Here is a 14,914-nt window from a genome sequence, read left to right on the forward strand (position 1 = left end):
AACAACTTGTTCTGAATAACCAAAAGGCTCAGGATGTTGATATTTAGTTAGTAGCATATGCTGGGATCAAGGACTACTATGTTTGTTAAAGTGAATGACTTTGACTTATATTCAAGGTCACAGGGGTCAAATTTGTTTAAAATCTTTAAACAACCTCTTATGAATAACCATGGGTCCCAGGATGTTTATACTTTGCAAGTTGCATCCTGAGATGAAAGGCTATACAATGTGTTCAACATAATGACTTTGTTCGACTTTCAATCGCAGGGGTGAAATGTTTTTAAAAAAAATAACAGGGTCTTTTGAACGAATTTTAATCATAAAAACTGATATTTTGCCTGTAGCTTTATTTAGATCACTTTTAAGGTTACAAGTGTGAGTTTAAAACCAGGTGAGCAGTGCAGGCCCATTGGGCCTCTTGTTGAAATATTGGTTGATTTTCCCTTTTGAGCCCTACCCTGGCCTCCAGGGTTGGGGTAGGGATCCCAATTTTACAATTTAAAACCATCATCCTCCTCCACGGATAATTCTCACCAAGTAAAAATAATTTCCAACAGAAAATTGTCAAAATATACCCAAAAGTGTTGTTTCCCTATATAAACTATAGTAAACTTTACCCCCTCCCCAAGGGAGAACGGATAGCTCGGGGGTCCTGAAATTTACAATTGAAATAAAGCCCATGATGATCTTTCCATCCATGTAGAGAAAATGACTGCAATACCTCTGAGTCTGGAGAAAAGATTTTTGAAATATTGGCTAATTTTCCCTTTTGGTCCCCGCCCTGGCCCCCAGGGTTGGGGCAGGGATCCTAATTTTACAATTTAAAACCATCTTCCTCCTCCAAGGATAATTCTCACCAAGTAAAAATAATTTCCAACAGAAAATTGTCAAAATATACCCAAAAGTGTTGTTTCCCTATATAAACTATAGTAAACTTTACCCCCTCCCCAAGGGAGAACAGATAGCTCGAGGGTCCTGAAATTTACAATTAAAAAAAAAAATCCTGATGATCTTTCCATCCATGCAGAGAAAATGACTGTAGTATAGGACTCTGAGTCTGGGGAAGAAGATTTTTGAAATATTGGTTAAATTTCCCTTTGGGGCCTTGCCCTGGCTCCTAGGGTTTGGGTAGGAATCCCAATTTTACAATTTAAAACCATCTTCCTTCAAGGATATTTCTCACCAAGTAAGAATAATTTCCACAAAAATTGTCAAAATATACCCGAAAGTGTTGTTTCCCTATATAAACTATAGTAAACTTTACCCCCTCCCCAAGGGAGAACGGATAGCTCGGGGGTCCTGAAATTTACAATTTAAATAAAGCCCCTGATGATCTTTCCATCCATGCAGAGAAAATGACTGTAATACCTCTGAGTCTGGAGAAGAAGATTTTTGAAATATTGGTTAATTTTCCCTTTTGGGCCCCGCCCTGGCCCCTAGGGTTGGGGTAGGAATCCCAATTTTACAATTTAAAACCATCTTCCTCCTCCAAGGATGATTCTGACCAAGTAAAAATAATTTCCAACAGAAAATTGTCAAAATATACCCAAAAGTGTTGTTTCCCTATATAAACTATAGTAAACTTTACCCCCTCCCCAAGGGAGAACGGATAGCTCGGGGGTCCTGAAATTTACAATTTAAATAAAGCCCCTGATGATCTTTCCATCCATGCAGAGAAAATGACTGTAATACCTCTGAGTCTGGAGAAGAAGATTTTTGAAATATTGGTTAATTTTCCCTTTTGGGCCCCGCCCTGGCCCCTAGGGTTGGGGTAGGAATCCCAATTTTACAATTTAAAACCATCTTCCTCCTCCAAGGATGATTCTGACCAAGTAAAAATAATTTCCAACAGAAAATTGTCAAAATATACCCAAAAGTGTTGTTTCCCTATATAAACTATAGTAAACTTTACCCCCTCCCCAAGGGAGAACGGATAGCTCGGGGGTCCTGAAATTTACAATTTAAATAAAGCCCCTGATGATCTTTCCATCCATGCAGAGAAAATGACTGTAATACCTCTGAGTCTGGAGAAGAAGATTTTTGAAATATTGGTTAATTTTCCCTTTTGGGCCCCGCCCTGGCCCCTAGGGTTGGGGTAGGAATCCCAATTTTACAATTTAAAACCATCTTCCTCCTCCAAGGATGATTCTGACCAAGTAAAAATAATTTCCAACAGAAAATTGTCAAAATATACCCAAAAGTGTTGTTTCCCTATATAAACTATAGTAAACTTTACCCCCTCCCCAAGGGAGAACGGATAGCTCGGGGGTCCTGAAATTTACAATTTAAATAAAGCCCCTGATGATCTTTCCATCCATGCAGAGAAAATGACTGTAATACCTCTGAGTCTGGAGAAGAAGATTTTTGAAATATTGGTTAATTTTCCCTTTTGGGCCCCGCCCTGGCCCCTAGGGTTGGGGTAGGAATCCCAATTTTACAATTTGGTAGCCTCATCTACCAAGGATGATTCTGACCAAGTTTGAAAAAAATCCATCCACTGGTTCTTGAGAAGATTTTGATAATGTAAAAAGTTTACACACGCCGGACGACGACGGGCGGAAAGTGATTGGAATAGGTCACTTGAGCAAAGCTCAGGTGACCTAAAAAGATATTAACAGTTTTCTTAGATCCTTCTGCATTGTAAATTAGACACCACTCACTAAAGAAAGTGATATTTTTTACACTAGGAGTTTGATTTCTGATTTCTGAAAATGTTCAAAGTATGAGCACTTGAAGAAAAAGTATTTTTCTCCATGATGCAAGTCTGTGCAGTGACCAGAATAGAAGATATAATAGTGCCTTTAAACTCAATGCTCACCTATCTATATAATATGGACAACGTTGAAACAGTTAATGCAGTATCAAGCTCGTCCTTATATGGCCTACCCCTGGCCTTCTCTTTTCATTAGACTTGGTCATCAGTAGACTTGTTCATTCAAAAAGTGACACAATGTTTAGGAACTAGCTCATCTTTCTGGAGGAAATGAAGTACAGTTATAACAAGCTTAAGGGTAATTCCTCCAAGTAAGAACAGCACTGTGGACACTTTCTCATGCACAATGTAGGTGTAACTCACTAGAGAAGCGAGAATATCCATGAGACATGCTGTACCTTGACCAACCTGGGTCATCAAAACCAACCAAATAATAACAAAACATGCCGAAAGAATGCAATTTAATATAACTTTAATACGAAGTGTTATATGTATTCAAATAAATATACACTAAATAACAAAAGCAAAGAAATGTGGACGGGTTAACCCGATCGTTTATTGATGCACATGACAGTGTGCCCGTGTCTCACTATGAGGAAAACACCATGTCGATAAAATTGGCACACATTTATGATCAAAAACAAGGAAGAAACGTATCAGCTATGTGACAGGAGGTTTTAAAGGATGGAGTAAAATCAAACTATTGTTCAGCGAAAAAACCCATTGTCCATAAAACGTAAGAGTAAATTAATTAGAAGTGGCCTGCTGTGCAGGCTCTTGTACAGAGGTCAGACAAAGGGGCCTCCGAAGGAAGGTTAATGTATTTAATTCTTTTGTTGAGTGATTAAATTTATGGGTGGTTGTAATAGATGAGCCTATAAATATTTTGGTAACTATTTTTGAATTATCTGGACAAATACTGCAGCACTAGCACACAGAAGCAGATCATGATCAGGAGAGGTTTCCAGGGAGTAAATGATCACCAGTTTTTTATGGAGTTATATAAGAGGAAACTTCTTATGGATACCAATTAGTTCATTCAATAATGATGAAATGTAAATTACCTTTTTATGATAATTATTGTCTAGTGTCACACAAATTTTGATGCAAGGCTGACTAACTACAATAAAAATTGTATTTTGATAACATTTCATTTTGTTTAAGAAACATACATGTTGGGATAACCAAGGCTTATTATGATTGCAATACATTGCTGATTGTGTATAGATTACACTGAATGGAGACATACATCAACATTAATTATGATAACTTAGTTAATACAACTACCTAAGACATTCAAATATCAACACTTCATACCGTATAACATGAAACTTTTGCAGTACATATACTTCCATTGTTTTGTTTGTGATGTATTATGAACCGCAAATATTTGTCAAGTGAATACTTTTCTCCCATAACCACTATAGGTTTCCTCGCTCTCAGCTCATTGGTTAAACCTGCTACAGTTTGTAAACTTTTCCCGGTAACCCACTAGTGATTAACAACCCCGGACCTGTAAGTTATTTCATTGGTCCATCTTTGAATTATGACGTCATGTTACAATCCTTTACATCAGCATCAAAATTCATGGCAATTATTTCCCTGATTGGACACAGGAATCGTGTATTTCCATGAGAAACATCTGTTTTTTTACTTTAATAAAAACTTCATGGGAGAAAAAACTTGCTATGGTTGGATATCATGCGGTAAATAAACACTGTGTCTTTATTTAACTAACTTAATTTAGATTAACATGGTACATTATATATATATTCCAGGACTCATTGGGGAACCTCTTTGTAATAGATGAGTTTATCTGACTAATTTCAACTTGATCAGCAGACTGCAGGAAATAATGAATAGTTTCATGTTATGCAGTATATACTAAAGCAAGTAGAAAAGGGCTTAGAAGAATATACACTGTATCTTTGATTGAAGTTGCAAGTCAGCGTAAGAAAATGAGTGTCAATAATCAATGATGTGTATATCACAACAATGCGTGTCCTGATGCCATTTACAATAAAACTTTTTCATCATATTTAGAGATAGTGTCTAAGAATGGTCTAGTGTCTGAGAATGGTCTACATAAGACAAGTATTTGTCACTACATTCATGTTTTCTGTGTAACATAAACGATATTGAAGGACTGTCAAATTTACATATATACACTACAGATAAGACTTGAAGATACAAGCACTGATATCACATTTAAAAAGTCTTTTACTGAATCTTAACGATGTAATGCTGAAGATTTATCACTAGCTGTCTTTTCCTGTGGACAAAAGTTTGAGAGCTTTTGTTAGGTTATTTATTGCTGTCGTAGAATCCTCGTACTGTATGGCACTACTTGCATATTTACAAAACTTCAAGGCTTTTTGGTACTGGTCGGCTGTCAGCTGAACTCCAGCTATAAAAGTGGAGAGAAAAACAAATTGATACCATATATATATATTGTAAACAAAACTAAGAGTGCTTTTGTTAGAAATATATAGGTAATACAATCTTCAATCTTGTGTCACTATCTTGTGTCACTAAGTTATTTGTCTTCTATCTTGTGCCACTAAGTTATAATTATTTGTCTTCTATCTTGTGCCACTGAGTTATTTGTCTTCTATCATGTACCACTGAGTTATTTGTCTTCTATCTTGTGCCACTGAGTTATTTGTCTTCTATCTTGTGCCACTGAGTTATTTGTCTTCAATCTTGTGCCACTGAGTTATTTGTCTTCTATCTTGTGTCACTGAGTTATTTGTCTTCTATCTTGTGCCACTGAGTTATTTGTCTTCTATCTTGTGCCACTGAGTTATTTGTCTTCTATATTGTGTCACTGAGTTATTTGTCTTCTATCTTGTGTCACTGAGTTATTTGTCTTCTATCTTGTGTCACTGAGTTATTTGTCTTCTATCTTGTGTCACTGAGTTATTTGTCTTCTATCTTGTGTCACTGAGTTATTTGTCTTCTATCTTGTGCCACTGAGTTATTTGTCTTCTATCTTGTGTCACTTGTCTTCTATCTTGTGCGACTGACTTATTCTGACAATGTTATTGTTAATATTGATACATTTTTTATTCAAACATATTCTACTTTCTGTTCTTTGTCATTGAAATGATATATGATTTATCAAAGGATATCTCTGAAAGATGGTTATAATGTTGATCAAAATCTTTAAAGGGAGATAACTTATCACATTTTTCTTACTTTAACATTTAGTTCTAACCAAGTATTGTCGAATACGTCCCCATTTACGTTTTCATATTGTTATAATCATGTTTATGATTTACAAAAGAATTCTATTTTGAAAATGGAATTTTCCAGAACAGAACTTTGTCTAAGATTGGACATACCAGTATTTGAAGGAGGGGTCCAGACTGCTGTTCCTCCCACTGGCTGCTGTGGCTGTTGGGGTGTAGAGGGGGGAGCATGGGCACCAGGGGGTTGACTACCAGCTGGTGATGGAAGGTTAAGGTTTCCGTAGGAAGGGTTGTAGTTGCCAGGCTGCTGGGGGGGTGGACCAGGTTGTTGGGGGTATGAAGGTTGTTGGGGTGGGGGATACCCTGGTGCTGGGTCTGGCTGAGTTGTCGGGAAGTTTGAAGGTCCTGGCTGAGATGTGGACGAGGTCACAGGGGCTCCACCAAAGGCTCCTGAAATATACAATAGCAACACATAGACCAGTGTTCTCCTCAGCACTTTTGGATAGCTTGATGGAAAAACAATATCTTTATGCACCTGACACCATGTGGCGAATCTCTTATATCACAAAAAAACAGTGTTAACTACGTCAGAAATCAATCCATGGCAACCATAGAAAGTGTGTGGTGAAATAAGCAATGCCGACACATTAAAAAGAACATAACTATATCATGCTTCAAAGATAAAAATGTTGAATTAATTAAGGTTTGGTGAAAACAATTATGTCATGGAAGACAATACAGTATGAAGTTAGACACAAACTCATATTCACAGGCAATGTAAATCTCGAAAATGTTATAGGCACGAATCCAACAAAATTTGGTAGTTTCATTGACAAACAATAAAAATAATTGTTCTAACCATTGTTTTCATCGGGTATATTTACCGAGTCTGATCAAGACAATTTAATATTGATTCTTAAAAGTTAGAGATGTGTATATGTAGCTTGAAATCTTAAGTGACGACTGACATATATGCTGCACTCTTTGATCTATATGTACTTACCGTCTTCCTCTTCATCCCCTTCCTCCCTCATTGGACCAGGAGTAGGTGTTTCTCCATTCTTAAGACACCTATGTATGTAGGCTGCCTTCCATTTTGCATACTTTTTATTCTTTTCAATCTGTAATGGAAACAGCATTCATTAATATTTGATAGTATCCTGTTGTAGTATATTGACACATTTTATAAAATACTAGTATATTACAATTTGAAATTCACACTATATCTAACATCTGTATGGATCAGCATTGATCTGCAGTGAGATTTAGATAACGGTGTTTGGATGGATCAGCACTGATGGGTTGTGAGGTCTAGATCTACATTACTTGTAGGGACCAGTAGTAATTGTTGTGATTGGCTGTGAGGTCTCTGTAGGGACCAGTAGTGATTGTTGTGAGTGACGGTGAGGTCTCTGTATGGACCAGTAGTTATTGTTGTGATTGGCTTTGGGGTCTCTGTAGGGACGAGTAGTGATTGCTTTGATTGGTTGTAAGGTCGTTGTAGGGACCAGTAGTGAGTGTTGTGATTGGATGTGAGGTATCTGTAGGGACCAGTCGTGATTGTTGTGATTGACGGTGAGGTCTCTGTATGGACCAGGAGCGATTGTTGTGATTGACTGTGAGGGCTCTGTAGGGACCAGTCGTGATTGTTGTGATTGACTGTGAGGTCTCTGTATGGACCAGTAGTGATTGTTGTGATTGACGGTGAGGTCTCTGTAGGGACCAGTAGTGGTTGTTGTGATTGGCTGTGAGGTCTCTGTATGGACCAGTAGTAATTGTTGTGATTGGCTGTGAGGTCTCTGTAGGGACCAGAAGTAATTGTTGTGATTGGCTGTGAGGTCTCTGTAGGGACCAGAAGTAATTGTTGTGATTGGCTGTGAGGTCTCTGTAGGGACCAGTAGTGGTTGTTGTGATTGGCTGTGAGGTCTCTGTAGGGACCAGTAGTGATTGTTGTGATTGACAGTGAGGTCTCTGTAGGGACCAGTAGTGGTTGTTGTGATTGACTGTGAGGTCTCTGTATGGACCAGTAGTAATTGTTGTGATTGGCTGTGAGGTCTCTGTAGGGACCAGTAGTGATTGTGTGATTGGCTGTGAGGTCTCTGTATGGACCAGTAGTTATTGTTGTGATTGGATGTGAGGTCTCTGAAGGACGAGTAGTGATTGCTGTGATTGGTTGTAAGGTCTCTGTAGGGACCAGAAATGATTGTTGTGATTGGATGCGAGGTCTCTGTATGTACCAGTAGTGATTGTTGTGATTGGATGTGAGGTATCTGTAGGGACCAGTAGTGATTGTTGTGATTGGCTGTGAGGTATCTGTACGTACCAGTAGTGATTGTTGTGATTGGATGTGAGGTCTCTGTAGGGACCAGTAGTGATTGTTGTGATTGGATGTGAGGTATCTGTAGGGACCAGTAGTGACTGTTGTGATTGGATGTGAGGTATCTGTAAGGACCAGTGGTGATTATTGTGATTGGACTTGAGGTTTCTGTATGTACCAGAAGTGATTGTTGTGATTGGATGTGAGGTATCTGTATGTACCAGAAGTGATTGTTGTGATTGGATGTGAGGTCTCTGTAGGGACCAGTAGTGATTATTGTGATTGGATGTGAGATATCTGTAGGGACAGTAGTGATTGTTGTGATTGGATGTGAGGTATCTGTAGGGACCAGTCGTGATTATTGTGATTGGACTTGAGGTTTCTGTATGTACCAGTAGTGATTATTGTGATTGGATGTGAGGTATCTGTATGTACCAGTAGTGATTATTGTGATTGGATGTGAGGTATATGTATGTACCAGTAGTGAGTGTTGTGACTGGATGTGAGGTCTCCGTAGGGACCAGTCGTGATTGTTGTGATCGGCTGTGAGGTCTCTGTAGGGACCAGTAGTGAGTGTTGTGATTGGTTGTGAGGTATCTGTATGTACCAGTAATGAGTGTCGTGATTGGATGTGAGTCACTGTATGTACCAGTAGTGAGTGTTGTGATTGGATGTGAGGTATATGTATGTACCAGTAGTGATTGTTGTGATTGGATGTGAGGTCTCTGTAGGGACCAGTAGTGATTATTGTGATTGGATGTGAGATATCTGTAGGGACAGTAGTGATTGTTGTGATTGGATGTGAGGTATCTGTATGTACCAGTAGTGATTATTGTGATTGGATGTGAGATATCTGTAGGGACAGTAGTGATTGTTGTGCTTGGATGTGAGGTATCTGTAGGGACCAGTCGTGATTATTGTGATTGGACTTGAGGTTTCTGTATGTACCAGTAGTGATTATTGTGATTCGATGCGAGGTATCTGTATGTACCAGTAGTGATTATTGTGATTCGATGCGAGGTATCTGTATGTACCAGTAGTGATTATTGTGGTTGGATGTGAGGTATATGTATGTACCAGTAGTAATTGTTGTGATTGGATGTGAGGTATCTATATGTACCAGTAGTGAGTGTTGTGATCGGCTGTGAGGTATCTGTAAGGACCAGTGGTGATTATTGTGATTGGACTTGAGGTTTCTGTATGTACCAGTAGTGATTATTGTGATTCGAGGTGAGGTATCTGTATGTACCAGTAGTGATTATTGTGGTTGGATGTGAGGTATATGTATGTACCAGTAGTGAGTGTTGTGATTGGATGTGAGGTCTCTGTAGGGACCAGTAGTGATTATTGTGATTGGATGTGAGGTATCTGTATGTACCAGAAGCGATTGTTGTGATTGGATGTGAGGTCTCTGTAGGGACCAGAAGTGGGGGTTGTGGTTGGATGTGAGGTATCTGTATGTACCAGTAGTGATTATTGTGGTTGGATGTGAGGTATATGTATGTACCAGTAGTGACTGTTGTGATTGGATGTGAGGTATCTGTAGGGACCAGTAGTGACTGTTGTGATTGGATGTGAGGTATCTATATGTACCAGTAGTGAGTGTTGTGATCGGCTGTGAGGTCTCTGTAGGGACCAGCAGTAATTGTTGTGATCGGCTGTGAGGTCTCTGTGGGGACCAGTAGTAATTGTTGTGATCAGCTGTGAGGTCTCTGTAGGGACCAGTAGTGATTGTTGTGATTGGCTGTGAGGTATCTGTACGTACCAGTAGTGATTGTTGTGATTGGATGTGAGATATCTGTAGGGACAGGAGTGATTGTTGTGATTGGATGTGAGGTATCTGTAGGGACCAGTAGTAATTGTTGTGATCAGCTGTGAGGTCTCTGTAGGGACCAGTAGTGAGTGTCGTGATTGGTTGTGAGGCATCTGTATGTACCAGTAGTGAGTGTCGTGATTGGATGTGAGGTATATGTATGTACCAGTAGTAATTGTTGTGATTGGATGTGAGGTATCTGTAGGGACCAGTAGTAATTGTTGTGATCGGCTGTGAGGCCTCTGTAGGGACCAGAAGTAATTGTTGTGATTGGCTGTGAGGTCTCTGTAGGGACCAGCAGTAATTGTTGTGATCGGCTGTGAGGTCTCTGTGGGGACCAGTAGTAATTGTTGTGATCAGCTGTGAGGTCTCTGTAGGGACCAGTAGTGATTGTTGTGATCGGCTGTGAGGTCTCTGTAGGGACCAGTAGTGAGTGTCGTGATTGGTTGTGAGGTATCTGTATGTACCAGTAGTGAGTGTCGTGATTGGATGTGAGGTATCTGTATGTACCAGTAGTGAGTGTTGTGATTGGATTTGAGGTATATGTATGTACCAGCACTGGTCACTACATGTATTAGCTATATAGGTGCTTACAGCACTTACATGACCCACTAGTGATTGGCTGTCAGATCTAGATCTATGGCATTTCAATGTACTTAAGTCTGTTAGTAGGCATGGTTTTTGTCTGTACCTCCAAAAAGTCCATCATTGTTGCATAAATACTATCTTAGAAATATTCTTCAGGAATGTGTTTGCATCAAATTTAATATATGTTTGCAAGCTTAAGTAAATTATAAAGCAGGTAGACAGATATTTTTGAGCATTTTCTATTCCTCTTAAAGAATATATATCTAGAATGTTCCAATAAAATGAACTTACATCTTCAGCAGGTTCTCCAAAAACACTTAAAACATCAAACAGCATACCAGAGGAGTAAAAAGATTTCACAACGTTTCTGAAAAATACAATTCATTACATCTGAAAAATACAATTAATTACAAAAAAATATAATTTCTATCTTCAATTTTAGCTAACTGATTGTTTCTCTAGACCTATCAACACAGACAGGTTTTTTAATTTCTTTGCAGATAAATTTGAATGATCACATTACACATATAAAAAAATTCTTGCAATTGATTCTTCAGTTTTGACTTTCTCTTATCACATAGCTACATTGTACTAAGCCAATAACAGACAGGTTGACTGTCCGACTTGACTTACTTGTTAAATCTACCTGCCCTGTCCTCATTGTCAGCAAATAAGAATACTTTGAGGGCATAGTCCTCCACATGGGCCTGACCAACCACCTCATTTGTGATCGCCTCGTCCTGCATTGATGTCTTCATCTACAAATACAATCAGCGCCATACTCACGTCAACTTACAAAATGAAAATGAATAATCAAAACATATAGTTACCCGGAGGAAAATTTATTCATGAATCCTTTCAAAATCCCATCCTCATTCCATGTTGATATGGTATAGTTGTCAAGGTTCGTATACTGTTGAACAAGTTTGTAGTAAGCTCATTAGACTTTTTTATTTTTTTTTATTTTAAGCTCATAAGATCTAAAACTTAGGAAACAGATGTCTAGTAAGTCTTATGAGCTTAAAATAAAAAATAAAAATAAAAGATAATAAAAAGTTTTAGATCATAGTTTTATTTTAATTCATAGTTATCTAAAGCTTGTTCCTATCTGTGCTAAAAACAGTCTGACTGTTCCGTATTCGTTTATAACACATTTGCCTGTATCTTTAACAATTGCATTAATAGATAAGCCAAACCGTTTCCATGTACTCCATCAATGCAACTAGGAAACTCCGACAATCAGGAGACTGCCGGTCTATTTCCATACCCTTCTGCATCGCATACAATCGACCTGAATTGAAAAAAAAATACTTATTTTGTTGAACATTGAAATTACTTATTATATACATGGTATTTTTGCCCCAACCTTCAACCATATTCTATTATTTATGGCTGATCATAAGGTGTTTTTTTTCTTCTTTTTTTTCTCTCTCTGAATGGAGTTCAAGTCCTCACAACAGTCAGGATCATATGATCATGAGTTACAAACACAGTATTGTTAATCACAGTTATATTTCATATCCTTTTATTTAAGGGAATAAATGTAGCATATTGTGTCACAGCTAGAAGAAAAATACATTTCAACTAGAAAACGTCTGTAAGACATAAGCTCATGGATGGGATAGGTCGGGACGGGACGGACTTGGGCAACACTATATAGTATATATCCCCCATTTTATGGTGGTGGCATAAAAATGATAAATTCAAGGTTTTCAGAGAGCTAAAGTTGATGCAATTGTTACTCCATGTTGATGCAAAATTTATTACAATTGCAACAAACCTTGTTACAAGTGCACACTTTTTTCACATCTTTAATATTAAAACAATATGTTAGTTCAACAATTACAACTCAGTAAATTCTAGCATTACCATGAAAGAGGGTAGCCAAAGTGTGAGTGTCTGAATGACACATAGGTGTCAACCTCTGAAAGCTCTGAGATCTCCCTCATTCCACATTTCCAATGAGGGAGAAAGTGCTCGAAACTCGACTGAAATTGCTTTACTCAATTTATCTCTCTCTTTTTGCATTTATATGATGCAGACACCTGTTATGATCATTATACCCTGCAGTAACTAGGAGATCATTTGACCACAGAATGTAGGTTTAGAGTTTGGGCGAGTTTGGACATGAATGAGGAAGTTTCAAGGGAGATTGGTAAAATTTAGTCAAAATACGGGAGTCGGCTCCCTCCAAAAGACTAATCTAACCAAAATACGGGAGTCGGCTCCCTCCAAAAGACTAATCTAACCAAAATAAGGGAGTCGGCTCCCTCCAAAAGACTAATCTAACCAAAATAAGGGAGTCGGCTCCCTCCAAAAGACTAATCTAACAGGTTTGTATTGTATATATGATCACAGTCACCTTTTATCTATGTGCTAGACTGCTAGAGGGTATTTTCCTTCAACTTAGCTCAATTGATAGTGATGGTCTGGGAAGCAGGGGCCATGGCATGGTTTGATCCTAGCGGAAGCACACAATCCTGTTACAAAGGGTGTCTGTGGCACTCCCTGTATAGTGACAGGGAGTTATATATAAACGTTATTTTTTTCCCAACAATTATGATGAAAAATGTTATTTCAACTTGTACTAATCACTCTTGTTGGCCCCGTTTTTAGTGCACGGAATTCCTTTTTGTGGGAGGAAACCCGAGTACCAGAATAAAAACATGGAAGGTCTTTTTGTGGGAGGAAACACGAGTACCAGAATAAAAACTATGTGGTTGAGAAGGTGATCGCATACCTTTTCATGCCCAATCAGGGAATCAAATTGGCTGCCTTGGCGAAAAGCGAGTGCACTACCCACTACATCACCCAGGTAGTTAGAACATCCCCCAGGTACATAAAGTTAGAACTTCACCCAGATAAACATCACCCAGGTAGTTATAGAACTTCACCCAGGCAGTTAGAACATCACCCTGCAGGTAGTTAGAACTTCACCCAGGTAGTTATAGAACTTCACCCAGGTAGTTATAGAACTTCACCCAGGTAGTTAGAACATCACCCAGGTAGTTAGAACATGTACATCACCCAGGTAGTTAGAACATCGACCAGGTAGTTAGAAATTGGATGTAGAGGAACCGTAGTCAAGGGTAAATACGTTAAAAAAGAGGGGAATAGTGCATTGCAGTAGTTTTCCTGCTTGTAAGATCACAGTTGCCTTCTAGCTTTGCTTCCCTCAAGCTCAGTGTAGGTACTGTACAGTAGAGCTGCCAATAGGAAGCTGGGAGTCGCTAGTTCGATCCGCGTTGAAAGCACATGTTTTCTTTCATGTGTAACAGGAAAGAGAGTAGTGTGCTTCCACCAGGGATTGAACCCCTGATTCTGGACTTTCTAGTTGGATGCTCTACAACTGAGCTAAAGGGAAATTGCCTCTAGCATGAAGCTGCCACACTATATTTACGCTTCTCCCTTTTTGAATGTGTTCAGCCTCGAACACCACAACTTAACCTAGCTAGGTTCTAACTCCCTTTCACCACAGGGAGGACATGTACAACGTTAACAGGCACCATTTTAACAGGAAAGAGAGAAGTGTGCCTCCACAGGGGATCAAATTGACGCCCCGATCTTGGACTTCCTAGTCGGATGCTCTACCACTAAGCTAAAAGCAAATTCTCTCAAGCATGCAGCTAGAAGCTAGGCAACGTACGTATGTAATCATCATATGTACAACTAAAATCTTGCCACAAATGCATGTTACACATGCTTATAGTTGCGAAATATGTACAGTGTATGTGTTTATTCGGTATTTTAAAACTTATTCTTTTTTTCTACATATTATTTTTCGAAATGTACACAAATATTGAAAAACCAAAAGTTACAGCCAAACTGGTTTTGTTCAAGTCTGATCTCAGTTATCGATGACTCACTATCACCAGCTATGATGTTATGATCAACAAATAGTGTAGACGTCCGTCAAGGTAATAGATAAATCATATTAAATCAAGACTAAGAGTACCTGGATATTTTAATTGTATGGACTATTTCAGTTTCAAATATGAATTCATTTATTGCATATTTTGGACGGTAACTTTTAAGCAACATAGTATTAGTAGTAGGACCTATAAACTGATAAATGTAAATATATATTGTCAGCCATTTGCCGGTACCATTATATGGTCTATACTTCGTTGAAATACTTACAATAGTACGCCACGACTGGATCACGTTTGTCATGTTCTGTGGCTGTCTTTAGGTAATGCTGTATAGCTTTTAGATTAGCAGGGAGTGGGGGTAAGCTCGACATTGTCACTTGTTTCTCCGACAGATTTAATGCAAAAGTCAACACTAAGAGA

At 38.5% G+C, this 14,914-nt stretch overlaps 1 protein-coding gene across 1 annotated transcript; it reads right to left on the minus strand.

Annotated features, from left to right (window-relative positions):
* Window positions 1-3,168: 3,168 nt before the first annotated feature.
* LOC110456405 (vacuolar protein sorting-associated protein VTA1 homolog) lies at window positions 3,169-14,914 on the minus strand. The gene is made up of 7 exons (XM_021507135.1): window positions 14,763-14,914; window positions 11,819-11,913; window positions 11,256-11,380; window positions 10,914-10,989; window positions 6,908-7,025; window positions 6,058-6,354; window positions 3,169-5,120 (listed from the first exon to the last, which is right to left on the minus strand). The coding sequence occupies exons 1-7, from the start codon at window positions 14,863-14,865 to the stop codon at window positions 4,972-4,974; spliced, it is 963 nt and encodes a 320-aa protein (XP_021362810.1). The 5' UTR covers window positions 14,866-14,914; the 3' UTR covers window positions 3,169-4,971.

Source organism: Mizuhopecten yessoensis, unplaced genomic scaffold, assembly GCF_002113885.1.
Source record: "Mizuhopecten yessoensis strain PY_sf001 unplaced genomic scaffold, ASM211388v2 scaffold8745, whole genome shotgun sequence".
NCBI lineage: Eukaryota > Metazoa > Mollusca > Bivalvia > Pectinida > Pectinidae > Mizuhopecten > Mizuhopecten yessoensis.

Bases quoted from the DNA above. Each gene is read 5' to 3' on its own strand.
- LOC110456405 (XM_021507135.1), bottom strand. From the start codon at position 14,865: ATGTCGAGCTTACCCCCACTCCCTGCTAATCTAAAAGCTATACAGCAT. The intron at 11,381-11,818 runs GTTTGGCTTATC...TTGTATTTGTAG, and splicing joins TGATGGAGTACATGGAAACG to ATGAAGACATCAATGCAGGA. The intron at 6,355-6,907 runs GTAAGTACATAT...TGTATATTTCAG, and splicing joins AGGGGATGAAGAGGAAGACG to GAGCCTTTGGTGGAGCCCCT.